This window comes from Pseudophryne corroboree, chromosome 2 (genome assembly GCF_028390025.1).
Source record: "Pseudophryne corroboree isolate aPseCor3 chromosome 2, aPseCor3.hap2, whole genome shotgun sequence".
In the NCBI taxonomy this organism is placed as follows: Eukaryota; Metazoa; Chordata; class Amphibia; order Anura; family Myobatrachidae; genus Pseudophryne; species Pseudophryne corroboree.
In genome coordinates, this window is record NC_086445.1 from 206,098,046 (window position 1) to 206,118,236 (window position 20,191).

Sequence of the window (20,191 nt, forward strand, 5' to 3'; positions counted from 1 at the left end):
TTCTTTTGCTACTCTGTGAACTTAGCAGGTTTGCGGCTGTATTCTCAGACTGCCTGCCTAAATCCTGTCTCACTGTGCAAGGTGTTCAGATATTCAGTTTAGTGGCAGTAAGCTGAACCTGTGCACTGCAAGTGATGATTAGGATTGTGGAGACTCTCCTTGTGTCTATCATTCCATCTCTGACCAAGGAGTTTACTGCCACACCCGTTGGTAACCCTTTAGGGTTTTGCTGTTGCCCTTAGCAACAGCATTTCGGGTTCTCTACGTATTAAAACACAACATCTTGCTTTTTTCATCTGAGCATTCCTAATAATAGGGAGACACCCAGTTTCTTAGCCTCTGGGCTTCTCTGTTCACTTTGTGTTTATTTTGTTACCCTATCACCTTCTGTGTACGTAATGTCACATTCCCCAGTCTGTCTGTGATTTCATTTGTTTTGCATCCCTATCAGTTCAGACACCAGTACATTCCTGCAGGCACTGGTGTGCATAACATATTCAGCAGCCTAATACTCCTGTTGAAATTTTGTGGGAATATGGAGCATACCCCTCAAAATACGTTGCAACAGGTGGTCGATCAGGTGCAGGTCCTGACTCGACAATTTAATGATTTGTCCATTAAAATGCACACCTCCCAGGCCGCTGGCGGAACTCCCGCAGCAGCAGCACCTTCAGGGGTTAAGGAGCCGAAAGTAAATCTCCCGGATCGTTTTTCTGGAGATCGCTCGCAGTTCTTTTGTTTCAAGGAGAGCTGCAAGCTGTACTTCCGGCTTAGGCCTCAGTCTTCAGGGTCGGAGATTCAGCGGGTGGGCATAGTGATTTCCTTGCTACAAGGAGACCCACAGGTCTGGGCATATGGGTTGCAGCCTGACTGTCCGTCGCTTAAAAGTGTTGATGCTTTTTTTTACGGCACTGGGCATGTTGTATGATGACCCTGACAAGACGGCCTCAGCCGAGGCTCAGATTTCGATCCTTAAGCAAGGGCGAAGGCCAGTTGAGGTTTACTGTACGGAGTTTCGGAGGTTGGCCCATGATACCCAGTGGAATGACCCAGCCCTGAGACACCAGTACCGAAGAGGTCTTTCTAACCAGATAAAAGACCAACTGGTACAATATCCCTTGCCTGATAGTTTGGATCAGCTCATGCAGTTATCCATCCGGGTGGATAGGCGGCTGAGAGAGCGTAGGCTTGAAAGGGAGACCGAGGTTTCCTTCTTTCCCAAGGGAACCTCAGACTCTGAGGAATTTTCCGAGGAGCCTATGCAGATTGGGGCTACCCGCCTCTCCTCGCGTGAGAAGACGCGGAGGAGACAGCAGGGGTTGTGTTTGTACTGTGGGAATAAAGGTCATGTGGTAGTATCATGCCCAGAAAAGCCGGAAAACTTCAGGGCCTGAGGGTGATGGGAAATATCCTGTCAGGCCAGAAGTCAGAATTTCCCAAGAAGACTTTTATCATTCCGGTGACCTTGAAGATCCTCGGTCAAACTGTCAAGACTGAGGCCTTTGTGGACAGTGGGGCCGACGGGGTTTTTATGGACCGCCAATTCGCCCTGAAACACTCTGTTCCCTTAGTACCCTTGGCATCGGAAATTGAGATTTGTGGGTTAAACGGGGAACCATTATCCCAAGGTAAAATTACCTCTTGCACTAGCCAGATTTCTTTGTTTATTGGAGCCACACACTCTGAAAAATTGTCCTTTTATGTGACTGTCTGTACTTTTGCCCCATTGGTGTTGGGGTTACCCTGGTTAAGGGCCCACAATCCTCAATTTGACTGGGTCTCTGGGGAGATTCTTAGTTGGGGTACTGATTGTTTCAGGAGTTGCTTGAGCCTTCCAGTCAGGCTCTCGCAGCTAAGTTTGCCAGGATTGCCAGGGTGTTATGCAGATTTTGCGGACGTGTTCTCCAAAAAAATTGCAGAGGTACTACCTCCCCATCGCCCCTATGACTGTGCCATTGATTTGTTGCCAAATGCTAAGCTTCCCAAGAGCAGGTTACTCCCTGTCACGTCCTGAGACTCGGGCTATGGCAGAGTACATTCAGGAGAACTTGGCTAAGGGATTTATCAGACCTTCACAGTCTCCAGTTGGGTCGGGGTTCTTCTTTGTGGGTAAAAAGGACGGTTCGTTGCGACCCTGCATCGACTTCAGGGAATTGAACCGTATCACGATTAAAAACTCATACCCACTGCCTCTCATTTCGGTCTTGTTTGACCAGCTTCGTACTGCCACCATTTTTTCTAAGATTGACCTACGCGGGGCGTACAATCTAATCCGAATAAGAGAGGGGGATGAATGGAAGACTGCCTTTAATACCCACTCAGGGCATTATGAATATTTGGTGATGCCTTTTGGGCTCTGTAATGCCCCGGCAGTCTTCCAGGATTTCATGAACGATGTACTCAGGGAATATTTGGATAGATTCTTAGTTGTATACTTAGATGACATCCTAATCTTCTCCCATTCCCTGGAGGAACATCGGAAGCATGTACGCTTAGTCCTCCAGAAACTCAGAGACCACCGGCTCGGGGCGAAGCTGGAGAAGTGCGAATTTGAAGTTCAGCAAATCGCATTTCTAGGATATATTATCTCCCCAGAAGGTTTCCAAATGGAGGGTTCTAAGGTACAGGCAGTCCTGGATTGGGTGCAGCCCACTAGTTTGAAGGCGCTTCAGCGTTTCCTGGGCTTTGCAAATTTTTATAGACGATTTATCGCTGGATTTTCGTCTATAGTGGCGCCCTTGGTGGCACTCACTAAGAAAGGGGCGGATGTTGCTCACTGGTCTTGTGAGGCTAAAGCGGCTTTTGCCCGTCACAAAAGGGCATTTGTCTCGGCCAAGGTGCTGCGACACCCAGATCCAGAGCGTCCTTTTGTGGTGGAGGTGGATGCCTCTGAGATGGGTATTGGGGCAGTGCTCTCTCAGATGGGAGTGTCTGATAATCGCCTTCATCCCTGTGCTTACTTTTCCCGTAAATTTTCGCCTGCCGAGATGAATTATGACGTGGGTAACCGGGAATTGTTGGCTATTAAGGATGCACTCGAGGAGTGGAGACACTGGCTTGAGGGGGCTAAGTTTGTGGTCTCAATTCTCACCGACCATAAGAATCTGGCATATTTAGAGTCAGCGAAGCGTATCAATGCCAGGCAGGCACGATGGGCTTTGTTTTTTGCTCGCTTTAATTTTTTGATAACATATCGCCCTGGGTCAAAAAACATCAAGGCTGATGCGCTCTCGCGGAGTTTTGCTCCAATCCAGGAGACCACCGAGGAGCCGTTGCCCATTGTGTCCCCATTATGTATTAAAGTGGGCATTACCCAGGACCTCTTGTCATTAGTCCTTAGAGCACAGGAGCAGGCTCCTCCAGACCTTCTGGTAGGTCTTTTGTTTGTGCCTCCTAGGTTAAGACAGCGAGTGTTCCTGGAATTCCATGCCAAGAAGTCGGCAGGTCACCCGGGTATTGCCAGAACTCGGGAGTTGCTATCTAGGGCGGTGTGGTGGCCCTCGGTGGCTAAGGATGTGGATCAGTGGGTTCGGGCATGTGACATCTGTGCCCGAAATAAGACTCCTAGAGGGGTTCCTGTTGGCCCATTACATCCACTCTCTATCCCATCTAAGCCATGGACCCACATTTCAATGGATTTTGTGGTGGACTTGCCCAAATCCTCGGGGATGACAGCCATCTGGGTTGTCGTTGACAGGTTTTCGAAGATGGCGCACTTAGTTCCACTGGTTGGGCTGCCATCGGCCAGACGCCTGTCTGAATTATTTATGCTGCATGTTGTGCGTCTCCACGGGTTGCCACTTGATGTGGTCTCTGACCGCGGATCCCAGTTTGTGGCCAAATTCTGGAGGGCATTTTGTTCCGATCTCCAGATTTCTGTCAGCTTGTCGTCAGGCTACCATCCGCAGTCTAATGGGCAGACTGAAAGGGTGAACCAGTCCTTGGAGCAGTTCCTCAGGTGTTATGTCTCCAAGTGTCAGACTGACTGGGTTGCTCATCTGTCCATGGCGGAGTTTGCCTATAACAACGCGGCTCACTCTGCTACAGGGATCTCTCCCTTCCTTTGTGTGTATGGGCATCATCCTAAGGCCAATTCTTTTGACCCCCTGGACTCCACGCCTAGTGGTTCCTCTGTGGTTTCTGTCCTTAGAGGTATTTGGAGGAAAGTGAAGAAAGCCCTTGTGTCTGTGTCATTAGTGACCAAAAGGGTTTTTGATAAGCGGAAAAGACCCTGCAGCTTCAAATTAGGAGACTTCGTCTGGTTGTCTACCAAGAATTTGAAGTTGAGACAGCCATCTCATAAGTTAGGCCCCCGGTTCATCGGCCCTTATAAGATCACCAGGGTAATCAATCCGGTGGCATTTCAGTTAGACCTGCCCCGTTCTTTGCGTATCAATAAAACATTTCATTGTTCCCTTTTAAAACGGGCGATTAGTAATCCTTCTTCCAGTGGAAGACCTTCTCCTCTTCTGATACGTGGCCAGAAGGAGTTTGTTGTTGAAAGGATTCTTGACTCCAAGATGGTTCGGGGTCGGCTGTCATTTTTGGTGCACTGGAAGGGGTATGGCCCGGAGGAGCGGTCGTGGGTGCGCAGTTGTGATCTTCATGCCCCCAGACTGATACGCTCTTTCTTCTCGCAGTTCCCTGATAAACCCGGTGGTAGGGGTTCTTTGACCCCTCGTCAGAGGGGGGGTACTGTTAGGGTCTCCTGCCCTGTGCTGCCACGTCGTCATGGCAACCGGGAGACAAGTGCTAGCGGAGTAACCTGAGCGCAGCTGATACTCCGGTTCGGGTCTTTTGCTGTGCAGTGGTTACAGGCTTTGTGCACGGCAGGGGATCCGGTGCTGGTTTTTGTGCTCACAGTCTGTGAGGTCTGAGTGGGGCGTGGACAGCACCTGCTTTATAAGGGCTCTTCTCAGGTTAAGCAGATGCTGCTGAATCTTTGTTGGTTAGTCAGTTCCTGAAAGTTAGCCAGTACTGTGTAGCTTTGTATTTGTTGTTGCTTACTGCAAATAGGCCTGGGGATTTGGTACTACACTCTGCCAATCCAGACCTAGCAGTAAGACTGGAGTCAGTCGTTTAACCTGCTGGGGTTCTTTTGCTACTCTGTGAACTTAGCAGGTTTGCGGCTGTATTCTCAGACTGCCTGCCTAAATCCTGTCTCACTGTGCAAGGTGTTCAGGTATTCAGTTTAGTGGCAGTAGGCTGAACCTGTGCCCTGCAAGTGATGATTAGGATTGTGGAGACTCTCCTTGTGTCTATCATTCCATCTCTGACCAAGGAGTTTACTGCCACACCCGTTGGTAACCCTTTAGGGTTTTGCTGTTGCCCTTAGCAACAGCATTTCGGGTTCTCTACGTATTAAAACACAACATCTTGCTTTTTTCATCTGAGCATTCCTAATAATAGGGAGACACCCAGTTTCTTAGCCTCTGGGCTTCTCTGTTCACTTTGTGTTTATTTTGTTACCCTATCACCTTCTGTGTACGTAATGTCACATTCCCCAGTCTGTCTGTGATTTCATTTGTTTTGCATCCCTATCAGTTCAGACACCAGTACATTCCTGCAGGCACTGGTGTGCATAACACTATAACCATAGGCATTAGAGCCCATCAGTACACTGCAAAATGTTTTCTTTGTTTTACTTCAGTATCACTGTTTAGGGATTGGCCATTGTGGCATTTATTTTCTATCTGGTCAAATCATAATAACTAGATACAGTGGATATAATTAAAGTATTAATATGGGTGTGAAGACTTTTGATCTTGGTTGTAAGATCACATTAAATCTAAAAAAAAGTTTTGACATGATTGAACTTGATTATAAGATCTTTGCATCCTTAAATTGTGCACATTCAGTTAGGGTATTGCATACTTTAAATCCACTGTACAGATGTACTCACACATCTTTGCCATAAAATGCTTCTTAGCGTGCGTTGTGGCACAGCGTGGTGGACGCACTCTACTGTTTAGCTACTATCGGTGAAACACTGCTTCTAATAATGGTCTGCGGGAGCACAGCTCCCTACTACCCGTTCCTAATGAGAGCCGCCGCCGCCTCCCCCTATTGCAGCGGGTAGTGGGAGCTTCACTCCCCCGCTGCCTGCGACCGCACAGTGTCTATTTCCCCCAGTGAGTAGCGGGAGCATGCGTACGCATGCACCTGCTATGGTACGCCATGCAGGGATTAGAATCCCGCATTGCTTTGTGAGGACACATCTGGATGAAATCAATCCTATAAGCAAATTATTAAAAGTATGGCCCACAAGCCCAGAAATACTAGTGACTAATAAACTGACTACTTGCCAAAACGACAGACTCAAGAAATGTCTATTTCGAGAAAAGTGAATGTGGGTTTAAATGTGACCTTCTGCTACATACTTACAGCATAAAGATTGAACACATTTTCTTAAAAATTTACAAATAAGACATCCAAAAGTAAGGACATATTGGAATCCGCTTTTTAGCGTCCATTCTTAAGGCCAGATAAAGGGTTCTCTGCACAAATTGTAACGTTCTCTGCAGTATTCATGAGGATTAACGATTGGTACAATGTAACGCTTGTGTTGGAGGGCCTGCTCAGTACATACTAGCAACCCTTGCTGCAGGGAAGCATTGAGAACATGCTTTTCATGCCCTCTTAAAATGATAGCGCAAGATACAAGATTTTCCCTTCATTTTTGGATCCGGACCTTAGAATACATTATCTACTTTGTAACATTTATATGTACGTTTTATATGATTTTATTTTTCACCTGCCGTGTAAGCATCTGATTTAATAGTAATGTATTACATTGGTCTTTTCTATGCAGGTATTGAGTTGATTGCTGCATTTTATGGGTGTTTGTATGCTGGCTGTATTCCCGTAACTGTCCGACCTCCTCACGCTCAGAACCTCTCAGCCACATTACCTACAGTACGAATGATTGTAGATGTAAGTCATTTGTGATTGTATTTGAGCCCTTGATCTCTGTAATAATTTGAAAGATTGTACTTTTAACTGTAATAAAACTTCAGCTGGAGTTATATCTATGTTGGGAGTGAACCCCAAATTATGTCTTTCAAAAATAGTTTATTAAATGCCGTATTTTTCCAGTGTGCCTTTTTATCTAAATATTTTTGTCTACACAAAAGTTAAGTGCACCTCATACGTGAAACCTGTCCCGTCGTCATAGTATTGTGTAAGATCCACTCTACTGACGCAGAGGTTTTCTCCTTACCCTACAGAAAGTAGGCCTCATAGCACAGCGATTATCACAGCACAGTGCAGGCGGCTATTTTGTATGGCCCCGATCTCATGAGAGTACTGGTTCAGGCGACTAGGGGCCAGGGGCATCACTATAGTATGAGGTTTTGCACTTGGATGCATAGATAAACCTATTGGGCCAGATGTAATGATGCCCGAGTTTGCCAGAGCTGCGAGATGCTGGCAGATCTGACTTTTTTAAAGGGGCAATCACTTACAAGGCATATAAGTGATTGCCCCTTTATAAAAACGTCCAAGATAGGCCAGCAGCTCCAGTGATCTTGGGCGTCATTACATAACTCCTTTTACCTGCTTTTGTAAGAATCGGTAATGGTGTTATATTGCCCACTGAGTGCTATTGGTGGTGTTACTAACATCTGTCGCTTGTTATAGGTTAGTAAAGCCGCCTGCATTCTCACAACACAAATCTTACTGAAATTGCTAAAGTCCAAAGAAGCTGTAACAGCGGTGGATGTGAAAACATGGCCAACCATCATAGACACAGGTAAGTACTCGTTGTCATTCAGACGTTCTGCTAGAAAATAATAATACTTTATCTGTTGCCGTATAACAGATTATTTGATGCTGGTGTCACTTGTAAATACCAAATTGCTTTCTAACAAATATTTAAAATGCCCGCACTAATATATACTGTGGACGCCTGCGCATCTTATTACCATGTGCTATGAATGTGCGCTATACATCGCAAAACACTGCATCCCATAAGAGAAAACAATACACCCACACATTATCTGAGTTCCAAAGCTCATTGATGTATATATTTGTTATTAAAAGGATATGTATTCAATATATCACAATGTACAGTATGTGTATATATATATATATATATATATATATATATATATATATATATATATATATAGTTACATGGTTACAATTTACACAGGAAGCAGGAATCCATACAGTTACAGGCCAGCGATACAATTACCATTTCCCTCAATGCTCACTACGTTCCCCCTCGATGCTCAAAGGGGCAGAGTATCGTCAGAAACCCATCTCGTTCAGGACCCAGGGGAAAAAGCACGCTTCTGTGTGTCTCTTCAGCAATACACTGAGAGTTGGGGGCGTGCACAGATCTCTTGTGTCTAGTCTAGGGGAGGGAACTTTCTCATTCATGATGAGTCATTGGTCAGTTCATATGCAAGCCTTGAAGACATCAAAAGGGCTGGCCTGAGTTTCCTGTCCATCACATGCATGGAATGTCCATTGTTCTCATCAGAATTGTGGCTTTAGATTCCTACATTCGATCATATCTACTAATAGCAATGTGCTACAATTAATAACAGGCATCAAATTGATATACACATTAATCTGGTTGCTTTGATACCAAACACGACATGTCCATCTTGCTTCGTTCCAATAATACACATACATGATGTTATATTCCATTATATAATTTAAAACATTATGATGTTTGGCGCTTGATAAGTTCAATTTATGTGCTGTATGAAATATGTGTTGAATATATCTTTGTGGCATGTCTGTGTAAATGCGTATGTTACCATATATTGCTGTGCGTATTTGCAAGTATAGCGACTCATAATGTGTGGAGTCTGTATGTTCTCTCTATGTAAGATTTTTGACTTCGACACACTGTTATTGACAGAATTTGTATTTGGTTTGTCAACTACTAAACATAATGTATAGATAACCGAATACAAAATAATTACATCAGGATATAATAACCAACAAACAATATATAACTATCAAAACTTTCAGTATAATATGACATAAATGTGTATAAACGTATAGGTATTGGGCAAAGATGTAATCACATAGGTAAATGAGGGACAATAAGCATATTGAAAGCTAGATCTTCTGCCAGAGGCGTATTAGGAGAGAATGGTGCCCGTGTGCAGTCTCCGCCCTGACTAGCACCCCCCTCAGCATCCACTCTAGCACCCCCCTCTGACTCTGAGTTTTAGTTGCAGGGTGTGCAGTGTAGGCCCCTCTGGACCCAGAGGTCCGTGTGCACTGCACGTATTGCACCCATTCTAGATATGCCAGTGGCTTCTGCACAGGTGTGGCCCATACATTAAGTCAGCAAACATATCCCAGCATAGTTACGATCATACATAAAATGATTGATTGGAATGGCTGCCTATAATTATGGCTAGCTTGATTACAAAAGTAGAGGTCAGTGACGCTGAAAGATGGGCAGTTGTTGGGTCATTTGTGCCGGGAGTTTCAGGGATGGAAACTCTGCAATGTGCTGATGTTTTATAATCAGCGGTGTCTAGGATGATTTCAGCATAGAACTCTAGGGACAAAGCTTTATCTGCATAGTGCAGTAATGGATACTACAGGATTGTGATACTAGCGTAGAACTGGAGAGCAGTCGCACATTAGTGGACTGAAAATTACAAGTATTGTTTCATTAAGTAACAGTCTGAAGAGCACCCAAGAAGCAGGGTATGATAGTATGATAGGTTGCAGTGCATTAACCACTTCTCACACCTAGCAGTGCATGTTTATTATTTTATTTATTAACAGTTTCTTATATAGCGCAGAAAATTCCGTTGCGCTTTACAATTTCAAATAACAATAACAAACTGGGTGATAACAAAGAGTCCTAGAGGTAGGAAGGCCCTGCTCGCAAGCTTACAATCTATGGGGGTAATTCCAAGTTGATCGCAGCAGGATTTTTGATAGCAACTGGGCAAAACCATGTGCACTGCAGGGGAGGCAGATATAACATGTGCAGAAAGAGTTAGATTTGGGTGTGGTGTGTTCAATCTGCAATCTAATTTGCAGTGTAAAAATAAAGCAGCCAGTATTTACCCTGCACAGAAACAATATAACCCACCCAAATCTAACTCTTTCTGCACATGTTATATCTGCCTCCCCTGCAGTGCACATGGTTTTGCCCAGTTGCTATCAAAAATCCTGCTGCGATCAACTTGGAATTACCCCCTATATGTTTGTTCAGTAGTGCGTAAATGTATTCCCTACAGTAAATGATAAGGATATTAAAAGCCACCTTGGAATTGCTTGCCTTGTATAAAACATTTTCTCTGGTTTCAGATGATTTGCCCAGAAAGCGGGCACCTCAGATGTATAAACCACCTACACCTGAAATGCTGGCCTACCTCGATTTCAGTGTTAGCACAACAGGCATGCTCACAGGTGTGAAGGTATGTGTCGAAGGGATCCACTGTCTCACATTACATGCACTTCATATCCTTTTTTTACCCCCCCCCCCCCCCCCCCCCCCCCATTATGAGTGTGACAACCCTTCTCACCTGTTGTGGACTATCCGAGCAAAAAGTAAGGGCCTTAGGGGGTAAACAAGAGTTGATCGCAAATTTATTAGCATTTGTTACCATGTGCACTGCAGGGGGGGGGGGGCAGATATAACATGTGCAGAGAGAGTTAGATTTGGTTGGAGTGTGTCCAAACTGAAAATAGGATTTTAATTACCTAACATTAAATCCTTTTCTCATAGTCCATAGAGGATACTGGGGATCCATTTAGTACCATGGGGTATAGACGGGTCCACTAGGAGCCATGGGCACTTTAAGAATTTGATAGTGTGGGCTGGCTGCTCCCTCTATGTCCCTCCTGCCAGACTCAGTCTAGGAAACTGTGCCAGAGGAGACAGACATACTTTGAGAGAAGGATATAAAAGGATAGTGGTGAGATTCCGAACCAGCACACACAAACAAGAGGAAAGCCATGCTAACCAAACTTGAAACAGGAACAGCAACAGCTGAACCAAACAAAAATACTTAACCAAGTAACAGTGCAGAAAGAACGAAGCACCGGGCAGGCGCCCAGTATCCTCTACAGACTACGAGAGAAGGTTTTACCGGTGGGTAATTAAAATCCTATTTTCTCTTACGTCCTAGAGGATACTGTGGATCCATTTAGTACCATGGGGAAGTACCAAAGCTCCCAAACCAGGTGGGAGAGTGCTGAGGTTCCTGCAGAACTGATTAAACAAACTGAAGGTCCTAAGAGGCCAAACTATCGAACTTGTAGAACTTTGCAAACGTGTTCAGACCTGACCAAGTAGCTGCTCGGTAGAGCAGTAAAGCCGAGACACCCCGGGCAGCCGCCCAAGAAGAACCCATCGACCTAGTCGAGTGGGCCTTTACAGATTTAGGAACCGGCAATCCTGCCCTGGAATAAGCATGCTGGATAGTGAGCCTGATCCAACGCGAATTGACTGCTTTGAAGCAGGACACCCAATCTTATTGGGATCGTAAAGAACAAACAGCGCGTCCGATTTCCTGTGACAAGCTGTTCTCTTCACAATCACCTTCAAAGCCCTCACAACATCCAAAGACTTTGAAGTAACAGAGGCGTCGGTAACAACCGGAACCACAATAGGTTGGTAGATGTGAAACACAGACACCACCTTAGGAAGAAATTGCTGACGAGTCCTGAGTTCAGCTTTGTCCTCATGGAAAATTAAGTAGGGGCTCTTATGAGACAACGCCCCCAGCTCCGACACACATCTTGCTGAAGCCAAGGCCAACAGTGTGACGGTCTTCCACGTAAGATATTTTACGTCTACCTCCTGTAACGGTTCAAACCAGTCCGATTGGAGGAACTGCAGCACCAAATTGAGATCCCAAGGTGCCGTGGGAGGCACAAAGGGAGGTTGGATGTGCAGAACACCTTTCAAGAACGTCTGGACCTCAAGGGGAGAAGCCAATTGTTCCTGAAAGAAAATGGTCAAGGCCGAAATCTGGACTTTTATGGAGCCCAGACGTAGGCCCACATCCACACCCGACTGCAGAAAAAGCAGGAAACGTCCCAGATGAAATTCCACCGCAGAATATTTTCTGCTCTCACACCAAGAGACGTATTTCTTCCAAATACAGTGGTAATGTTTAGACGTTAACCCCTTCCTGGCTTGGATCATAGTCGGGATGACCTTGTAAAGGATGCCTCTCCTGGCTAGAATCAGCCGTTCAACTTCCATGCTGTCAAACGTAGCTGTGGTAAGTCTTGATAGACGAACGGGCCCTGTTGCAGAAGATCCTTGCGAAGAGGAAGAGGGCACAGATCTTCGAGGAGCATCTCCAGAATGTCCGCGTACCAGGCCCTTTTTGGCCAGTCCAGAGCAATGAGAATTGCTTTAATCTTTTCCCTTTTTATTCTATTCAGAATTCTTGGGATCAGAGGAAGTGGAGGAAACACGTATGCCATCTGATAGACCCAAGGAGTCGTCAGGTTGTCCACTACCACTGCCTGTGGGTCTCTCGACCTGGAACAATACCACTTGAGCTTCTTGTTGATGTCGACGTGTGGACATCCCCATTGACGTGTCAAGCACCTGAACACCTCCGGGCGAAGGCCCCACTTCCCTGGGTGCAGGTCGTGTCTGCTGAGGAAGTCTGCTTCTCAGTTGTCTACTCCCGGAATGAAGACCACCGACAATGCCACAGTGTGTTTTTCTGACCAGAGGAGAATTCTTGATACCTCTGACATTGCTGCTCTGCTTTTCGTTCCGCCCTGTCTGTTTATGTTCATCACTGTCGTGACATTGTCTGACTGAACCTGAATGATCCGATCTTGAAGAAGATATGAGACCTGCAGAAGGGCGTTGTGTATAGCCTTGAGTTCCAGAATGTTGATTGGAAGGACGACTTCCTGACTTAACCATCTTCCTTAAAACTGCACCCCCTAGGTGACAACCCCTGAGGCTTGCGTATATGGGCCCTCATTCCGAGTTGTTCGCTCGCTAGCTGCTTTTAGCAGCATTGCACACGCTAGGCCACCGCCCTCTGGGAGTGTATCTTAGATTAGCAGAATAGCGTACGAAAGATTAGCAGAATTGCTACTAAATAATTCCTTGCAGTTTCTGAGTAGCTCCAGACCTACTTCTAGATTGCGATCACCTCGGTCCGTTTAGTTCCTGGTTAGACGTCACAAACACGCCCTGCGTTCGGCCAGCCACTCCCCCGTTTCTCCAGCCACTCCTGCGTTTTTACCTGGCACGCCTGCGTTTTTTAGCACACTCCCTGAAAACGGCCAGTTTCCACTCAGAAACACCCACTTCCTGTCAATCATACTACGATCACTCGAGCGTTGAAAAAACGTTGCTCGAGCTTGTGTAAATCTCCAAAGTTTTGTGTAAAATTACTAAGCGCATGCGCGCTGCGTACCATGCGCATTTTCCACCTTATCGCTCCGTTGCGAAAAACGGCAACGAGCGATCAACTCGGAATGACCACCATGCTTCACAGAATCCAATTCTGAATCCCAACCGTCGGCCCTCGATTAGGTGAGAAGTCTGTAGCCACCACAGAAGGGAGATCCTGGCCTTTGGCGACAGACGGATCCTCTGGTGCTTGTGAAGATGTGATCCGGACCATTTGTCCAACAGATCGAGCTGGAAGGGTCTTGCATGAAACCTTCTGTACTGAAGAGCCTCGTAAGAGGCCACCATTTTCCCCAGAAGGCGAATGCATAGATGCACCGATATCCGGATTGGCTTCAGGACATCCCAAACCATCGACTGGATTACCAATGCCTTTTCCAATGGCAGAAAAACTTTCTGCGACTCTGTGTTCAGTATCATTCCCAGAAATGAGAGCCTCCGAGTTGGCTCTTAGTGAGATTTCCGGAAGATTTAGAATCCACCCGTGATCCAGGAGTAGTTTGGTTGTGAGGCCAATGCTGTCCAACAACCTTTCCCTGGACGGTGCCTTTATCAGAAGATCGTCCAGGTACACAATTGTGTTCACTCCCTGCTTGCGAAGGAGAAACATCATCTCTGCCATCACTTGGTGAACACCCTCGGTGCTGTGGAGAGACCAAAAGGCAGAGCCTGGAACTGGTAGTGACAGTCCTGCAGTGCAAACCGTAGATAAGCCTGGTGAGGCGGCCAGATCAGAATGTGAAGGTACGCATCCTTGATATCCAGAGACACTAGGAATTCCCCCTCCTCCAGACCTGAGATCACCTCTCTCAGAGAATCCATCTTGAATTTGAACATTCTTAAGTACGGGTTCAACGATTTTAGATTCAAAATCGGCCTTACCGAACTGTCCGGTTTCGGCACTACAAACAAGTTGGAATGATATTCCCTGTTTTGGAGATGAGGTGGAACTGGAACAATGACCTGAGTCTGTACCAGTTTTTGAATGGCATCCAGTAAGGTTATACTTGCCTCTTGTGAAACTGGTAAGCCTGTTTTGAAGAAACTGTGAGGTGGGAGCTCCTGAAACTCCAGTCTGTAGCCCTGGGAAATAAGATATATGACCCAGGGATCCTGGCATGATGTTGTCTAGATGTGACTGAAATTTTTTAGTCTGGCTCCCACCTGCCAGTCTTCCAGGTATCGCGGTCCACCATCATGCTGAAAGCTTTGAGGAAGCAGAGCTTGAGCTCTGTTCCTAAGAACCGGCAGTTGCTGTTTTACGTGGTTTACCTCTAGCGCCTCTGTTGGCTGTAGAAGATCCTTTGGCTTTGCCCTTAAACCTGGCAGTCTGAAAGGACTGTAGAGTAGGTCTTCCTGGTTGGGGAAGCTGCAAAAGAAAGATATGTGGACTTACCCGCAGTAGCTTTGGAGATCCATTTGTCTAGTTAGTCTCCAAATAAGGCCTCTCCTGTGAATGGTAGACCTTCCACACCTTTCCTGGGGTCCGCGTCAGCAGTCCACTGCCGTAGCCATAAGCCTCTGCGTGCTGACACTGCCTTAGCAGTGGTGCGGGCATTGAGCAACCCTATTTCTTTTATGGCTTCCACCATAAAGTTCACAGAGTCCTGTATATGTTGCAGGAGTAAAATAATCTCCCCCCTAGATAAGGAATCTAACCTCTCAATTAGGTTACCTGACCATTTAGCAATAGCTTTAGTGATCCACCCACATGCTATAGTGGGTCTCTGGGACCCCAGCAGCTGTATACAAGGATTTGAGTGTGTTCTCAATTCTACAATCAGCCGTGTCTTTCAGGGAGGCTGCATCAGGGACAGGCAAAACTATTTTGTGTGATAGCCTGTATACCGATGCATCCACTATCGGTGGATTTTCCCATTTTTTCCTATCCACAAAAGGAAAAGACAATATCAACCTTTTAGAGATTTGAAATGTATTATCAGGATTAAACCATGGTTCTTCATACAGGGTATTGAGTTCCTTTGATGCAGGAAAAGTGGCTAAGGATTTCTTTTTTTTATATTAACATAAGATACCTCAGTCTCCTCTGTCAGTTTATCAGGGATATGCAGAACGTCTCTGATAGCTCCTATGAGAGCCTCTATTCCCTGCGACAGAGTAGCCTCCCCCACCTCTGAGTCCACCTCCACCTCCTCCATGTCTGACCCATCATCATCAGAGTCAGATTGCAGGAACTGAGCCAAAGGACGTTTTTGCGGACAAATGGCAGGGGACTGAGACACTGGTTTGTGTAATGAGTCTCTTTGCATAAACTCAGTCATCGATTTTCTTAAGTATTGTATCTCTTTCTCATTGCGGGACAATTTAGTGGAAATATTAGAAATCATTCCCCTAATGGAATCCGACCATGCTGGCTCCTCCCCAATAGCCGGGGAGGGTACACTGCACTGAGTATACTGGAGTGAACCCCCTGGAGAAGATGAACACTGTGCCTTTTAAGAAACACACTCTCTGTGTGACATACTATGACAGTGACAGCATACACACACACAGGAACAGGTTAAATGCACAATTAACCCACAAAGAGCCCTTCAAGAGTGACACAGAGGTAGCCTGGAGCCAGCACACAGCGCCCTTACTGCTAATGCCAAGCTTAGCCGGGTCGCAGAACAAGTATCCAGATTGGGGACTTAGTACACTAGTAAGCGCTCCCCCCTTCACCCTGCTATGACACCCTGGTACTGCTGAGGTAATCTGGAGTCTCCTAGGAGGAGCTGCGCATTCCTGTAAGTCAGCGTCTGTGTCCACTGCAGAGGGAAAATGGCGCTGGTGAGCTGCTGGATCCGCTCATAGTGAAGCCCCGCTCCTTCAATGGCGCGTGGTCTTCCCACTTGTTTTTATACTGGCTGAGGTAAATTTTAGTGCTTAAAATGGAGTCCATCGCCTTTTAAGTCTGTAATGCCAGTCTTAGGTACTGTGTACACTGGTAGTGTACTTAGACTCAGTTCGCTCCCTCAGAAGTATGGAGACGCCACCGCTCCCATATAAGCCGTGCATCTGTACCCTCATGCCAGCTTAGTACTCACCACTCTTCTATCTTCTGGCACTGTTAGTGGTGGCGGCATGCTGCGGGAATGTACGCTTGCCGTGGTGGGGCGTGCGAATAGTTCCCTCAGGAGCTAGTGTCCTGTCAGCGGGGAACGTGACCATTAACCCTTCAAGAGGTTGTGCCGTTACCCCCCTAAGTCCCACGAGGGAGGCAGGCTATTGCCATCCAGTCCTGCCTGAAAATAACAAACATAAAATAAATGCAGAAAACTCTTCAGGAGCTTCCATGCGACGTGATCGGCTCCTCCAGGCACATTTTCTAAACTGAGTCTGGTAGGAGGGGCCTAGAGGGAGGAGCGAGCCCACACTATCAAATTCTTAAAGTGCCCATGGCTCCTTGTGGACCCGTCTATACCCCATGGTACTAAATGGATCCCCTGTATTCTCTAGGACGTAAGAGAAATCTAAATTGCAGTATAACAATTAAGCAGCCAGTGTTTACCCTGCACAGAAACTTTATAACCCACCCAAATCTAACTCTCTGCAAATGTTATATCTGCTCCACCTGCAGTGCACATGATTTTGCCCAACTGCTAACAAATTTTCTGCTGCGATTAACTCTGAATTACCCCCTTAGTCACCAATCTTAAGGTGCACTAGGCTATGATGTATAACTTCAGCTAGTCATGGAGTTAAAAATCCCAAAAGTAAACCAAGAGCGCTGCTTCCACCACTAGTTTCTATAATCAATATTACCAGATATCAATATACTCAGTTTCACAGTTGATCTTATAACAAATCTTTTTATTCATAAAAAAAGAAGAATTTTTGGACGTGAACCAATAAAATGTATGTATATATATATATATATATATATCTATCTACACATACAATTTACTTACACACTTTTTAAAAAATTCCTAGAGGCTTGCCAATATCCTGATCTTATACTTAGACTACAAAATGAGCCATTCATAATTCAGCTGAATAGTGTCCATAATTAATCAGTGTATCCCGGTATATCATGAGGAGATTGCTTTTTGTTATTTCTCACATTAAATACTATTTCCGTGATCCCAATATAATTACTTATGAGTTGGATTATTTCCAGAATTGTCCCAAGTTCACTTGGATCCCTTTTTGCTTATATGTGTGCACACATTTAATTAACTTCACGGGCAATTACCATGTATATTTGTTATTATATCACCTTTAGTAGTTGAATTCCCTCTGCTGGTACGGTACCTATTTAGCAGGTGTTGAAGCATAGATGCTTCCCCTCACAGTGTTCAGGCTCCCTCTGCTGGTGATTGCCCGTATTGCAGTTTACACTGTGTACTGAAATTTCATGGCCCCGTAAAGCGGTGTTCTGGAGGTGATTATCCCTTGACACATTTTGAGCTGAGGAAGCCGCTGAAGGAGTATTGAGGCGGAGAAACGCGTTTTTTGATTGACTGTGTCAAGGAATAATCACCTCCAGAACACAGCTTTACGGGGCCATGAAATTTCGGTACACAGTGTAAACTGCAATACGGGCAATCACCAGCAGAGGGAGCCTGAACACTGTGAGGGGAAGCATTGAGCCATCTATGCTTCAACACCTGCTAAATAGGTACCGTACCAGCAGAGGGAATTCAACTACTAAAGGTGATATAATAACAAATATACATGGTAATTGCCCGTGAAGTTAATTAAATGTGTGCACACATATAAGCAAATAGGGATCCAAGTGAACTTGGGACAATTCTGGAAATAATCCAACTCATAAGTAATTATATTGGGATCACGGAAATAGTATTTCATGTGAGAAATAACAAAAAGCAATCTCCTCATGATATACCAGGATACACTGATTAATTATGGACACTATTCAGCTGAATTATGAATGGCTCATTTTGTAGTCTAAGTATAAGATCAGGATATTGGCAAGCCTCTAGGAATTTTTTTTAAAAAGTGTGTAAGTAAATTGTATTGTATTTTATATATGCTGCAGCATTTTCATTGTATGTGTGTATATATATATATATATATAATTTTTTTTTATTGATTCACGTCCAAAATTTCTTCTTTTTTATGAATAAAAAGATTTGTTATAAGATCAACTGTGAAACTGAGTATATTGATTACTGGTAATATTGATTATAGAAACTAGTGGTGGAAGCAGCGCTCTTGGTTTACTTTCGTGATTTTTATCCCTGTTGGTATTTTTTTTTTTTGTTTCTTTTATAAGGAATGCAATTATCCTTATTAGCTGAGAGCAGCAGCATCTGCCTATTTTAAATATCTCCTACTCCAGTCAGTGCCAGCGCCCTTTTATTGCACACACCGGGGCCCTTGCAAGCAAAAGTAAGGGGACCTGTGAGTGCAATTACATGTGTTTGGAGTCATGGAGTTATTTTATGCTTTAATTATATGTTGATTCTGTAATTGTTAAGTGAACACTTGCAATGGGGATTGCTTTTCCCAGTGCTTCTCTGTAAGGCCCTCTTTATATGGACATTGAACATGTCTGTATAAAGTGAAATAAAATCTTGTACTTTGTCCACAATCTCTAAATAGAGCATTGCTGTGTGACAGAACATTTACAGAGGATGCACTGCAGTGTTTACAGCAACCTCATAGATGTCAGGGGCCATACGAGTGGCCATCAAACCATCTAGAGATCCACACATTACCCTTTACTACAGTAATAAGCTACATACAAATACTACAATGAAGCAGGAAGAACTTAGTGGCTGCAAGAAGAGGCTGTTCCTGATAATGAAGAAATAATTACTGCAGATGTTTCCTCGTACATCTAGCCTCAATACGCCATGCACTGTGAGTGAGCCGGCATTTCTTGTGCAACTCTGCTAACGTTGGGCGTCTCCTTTTCCCGAAAATGCATCTTATTTGCTTCGCTATGAAAATAAGATGCACAAGCAGAATCTTCTGATTAACATGATATGCGGCATGTATTCTGTGTGTGTGACCGTATCTGAATACGAAATGATAGGTTAGTGGTTTCCAGGAAAACACCATAACGTAGCATTTCGTATGCAGATACAGCCGTGGTCACACATTCTGCATCAGCAGAATCAGCAGAGTCTGCTTGTGCGTCTTATTCGCATCCGATGCAAATAAGGCACATTTCCGGGGACACAATGCACAAAAAGACGCCTGGTGTTAGTAAATGTACTCGCGGCTAGAAGGGCTGTTTAACGTGACTGCAGCAAAGATGGGAGAGGACACATCTATACATGCTTTTCCTTTTTTCTAAGCAGTTAAATCTTTCTTCTGTTACAGATGTCACATGGATCTGTAAATGCACTTTGCCGGGCAATAAAATTACAGTGTGAGCTGTACTCTACACGTCAGATTGCCATTTGTCTGGATCCTTATTGTGGGCTTGGCTTTGTACTTTGGTGCCTTTGCAGGTTGGTTACAGAAATGGGGACAGGAGGGGGGTTTATACTCCATGTTATATGATTTCAGTTCAGCACTATGACAATCAGGTCTATCGCTTAATGAAGAGAAACACAAGGACATTTTGAAGTTTTTCACAAATGTGTCTGGCTGGTCCATCTAGAGCTGAGAGGTGTAAAGATAGCTTCAGAAATGTAAACCTCACGTCTACTATTTCTTTCAGTAAAACATCCTTATTCCTTTGAGATGTTTACCATTTTGCCTCATTTAGGGCTCAAATTAGAGAGTGATGAGGACTGTCTATTACATGTTAGTTTTGTGGGTGTGACGTTTTCAGCTATAAATGTGCTTCTCTGCTGCATAGCAACATGAAGGCACATAAATCCTATTACTGTATAA

General features: G+C 44.9%; 1 protein-coding gene across 2 annotated transcripts in view; it reads left to right on the top strand.

The window, feature by feature from the left end:
* The window catches only part of DIP2B (disco interacting protein 2 homolog B), a 372,205-nt gene that overhangs the window by 321,499 nt on the left and 30,515 nt on the right, over positions 1–20,191 (top strand). For both annotated transcript variants that reach the window (XM_063952252.1, XM_063952253.1), the window contains exons 27-30: positions 6,812–6,933; positions 7,639–7,750; positions 10,291–10,400; positions 19,673–19,803. In XM_063952252.1, coding sequence (XP_063808322.1) covers positions 6,812–6,933; positions 7,639–7,750; positions 10,291–10,400; positions 19,673–19,803 — 475 coding nt within the window. The remainder of the gene's footprint in view (positions 1–6,811; positions 6,934–7,638; positions 7,751–10,290; positions 10,401–19,672; positions 19,804–20,191) is intronic.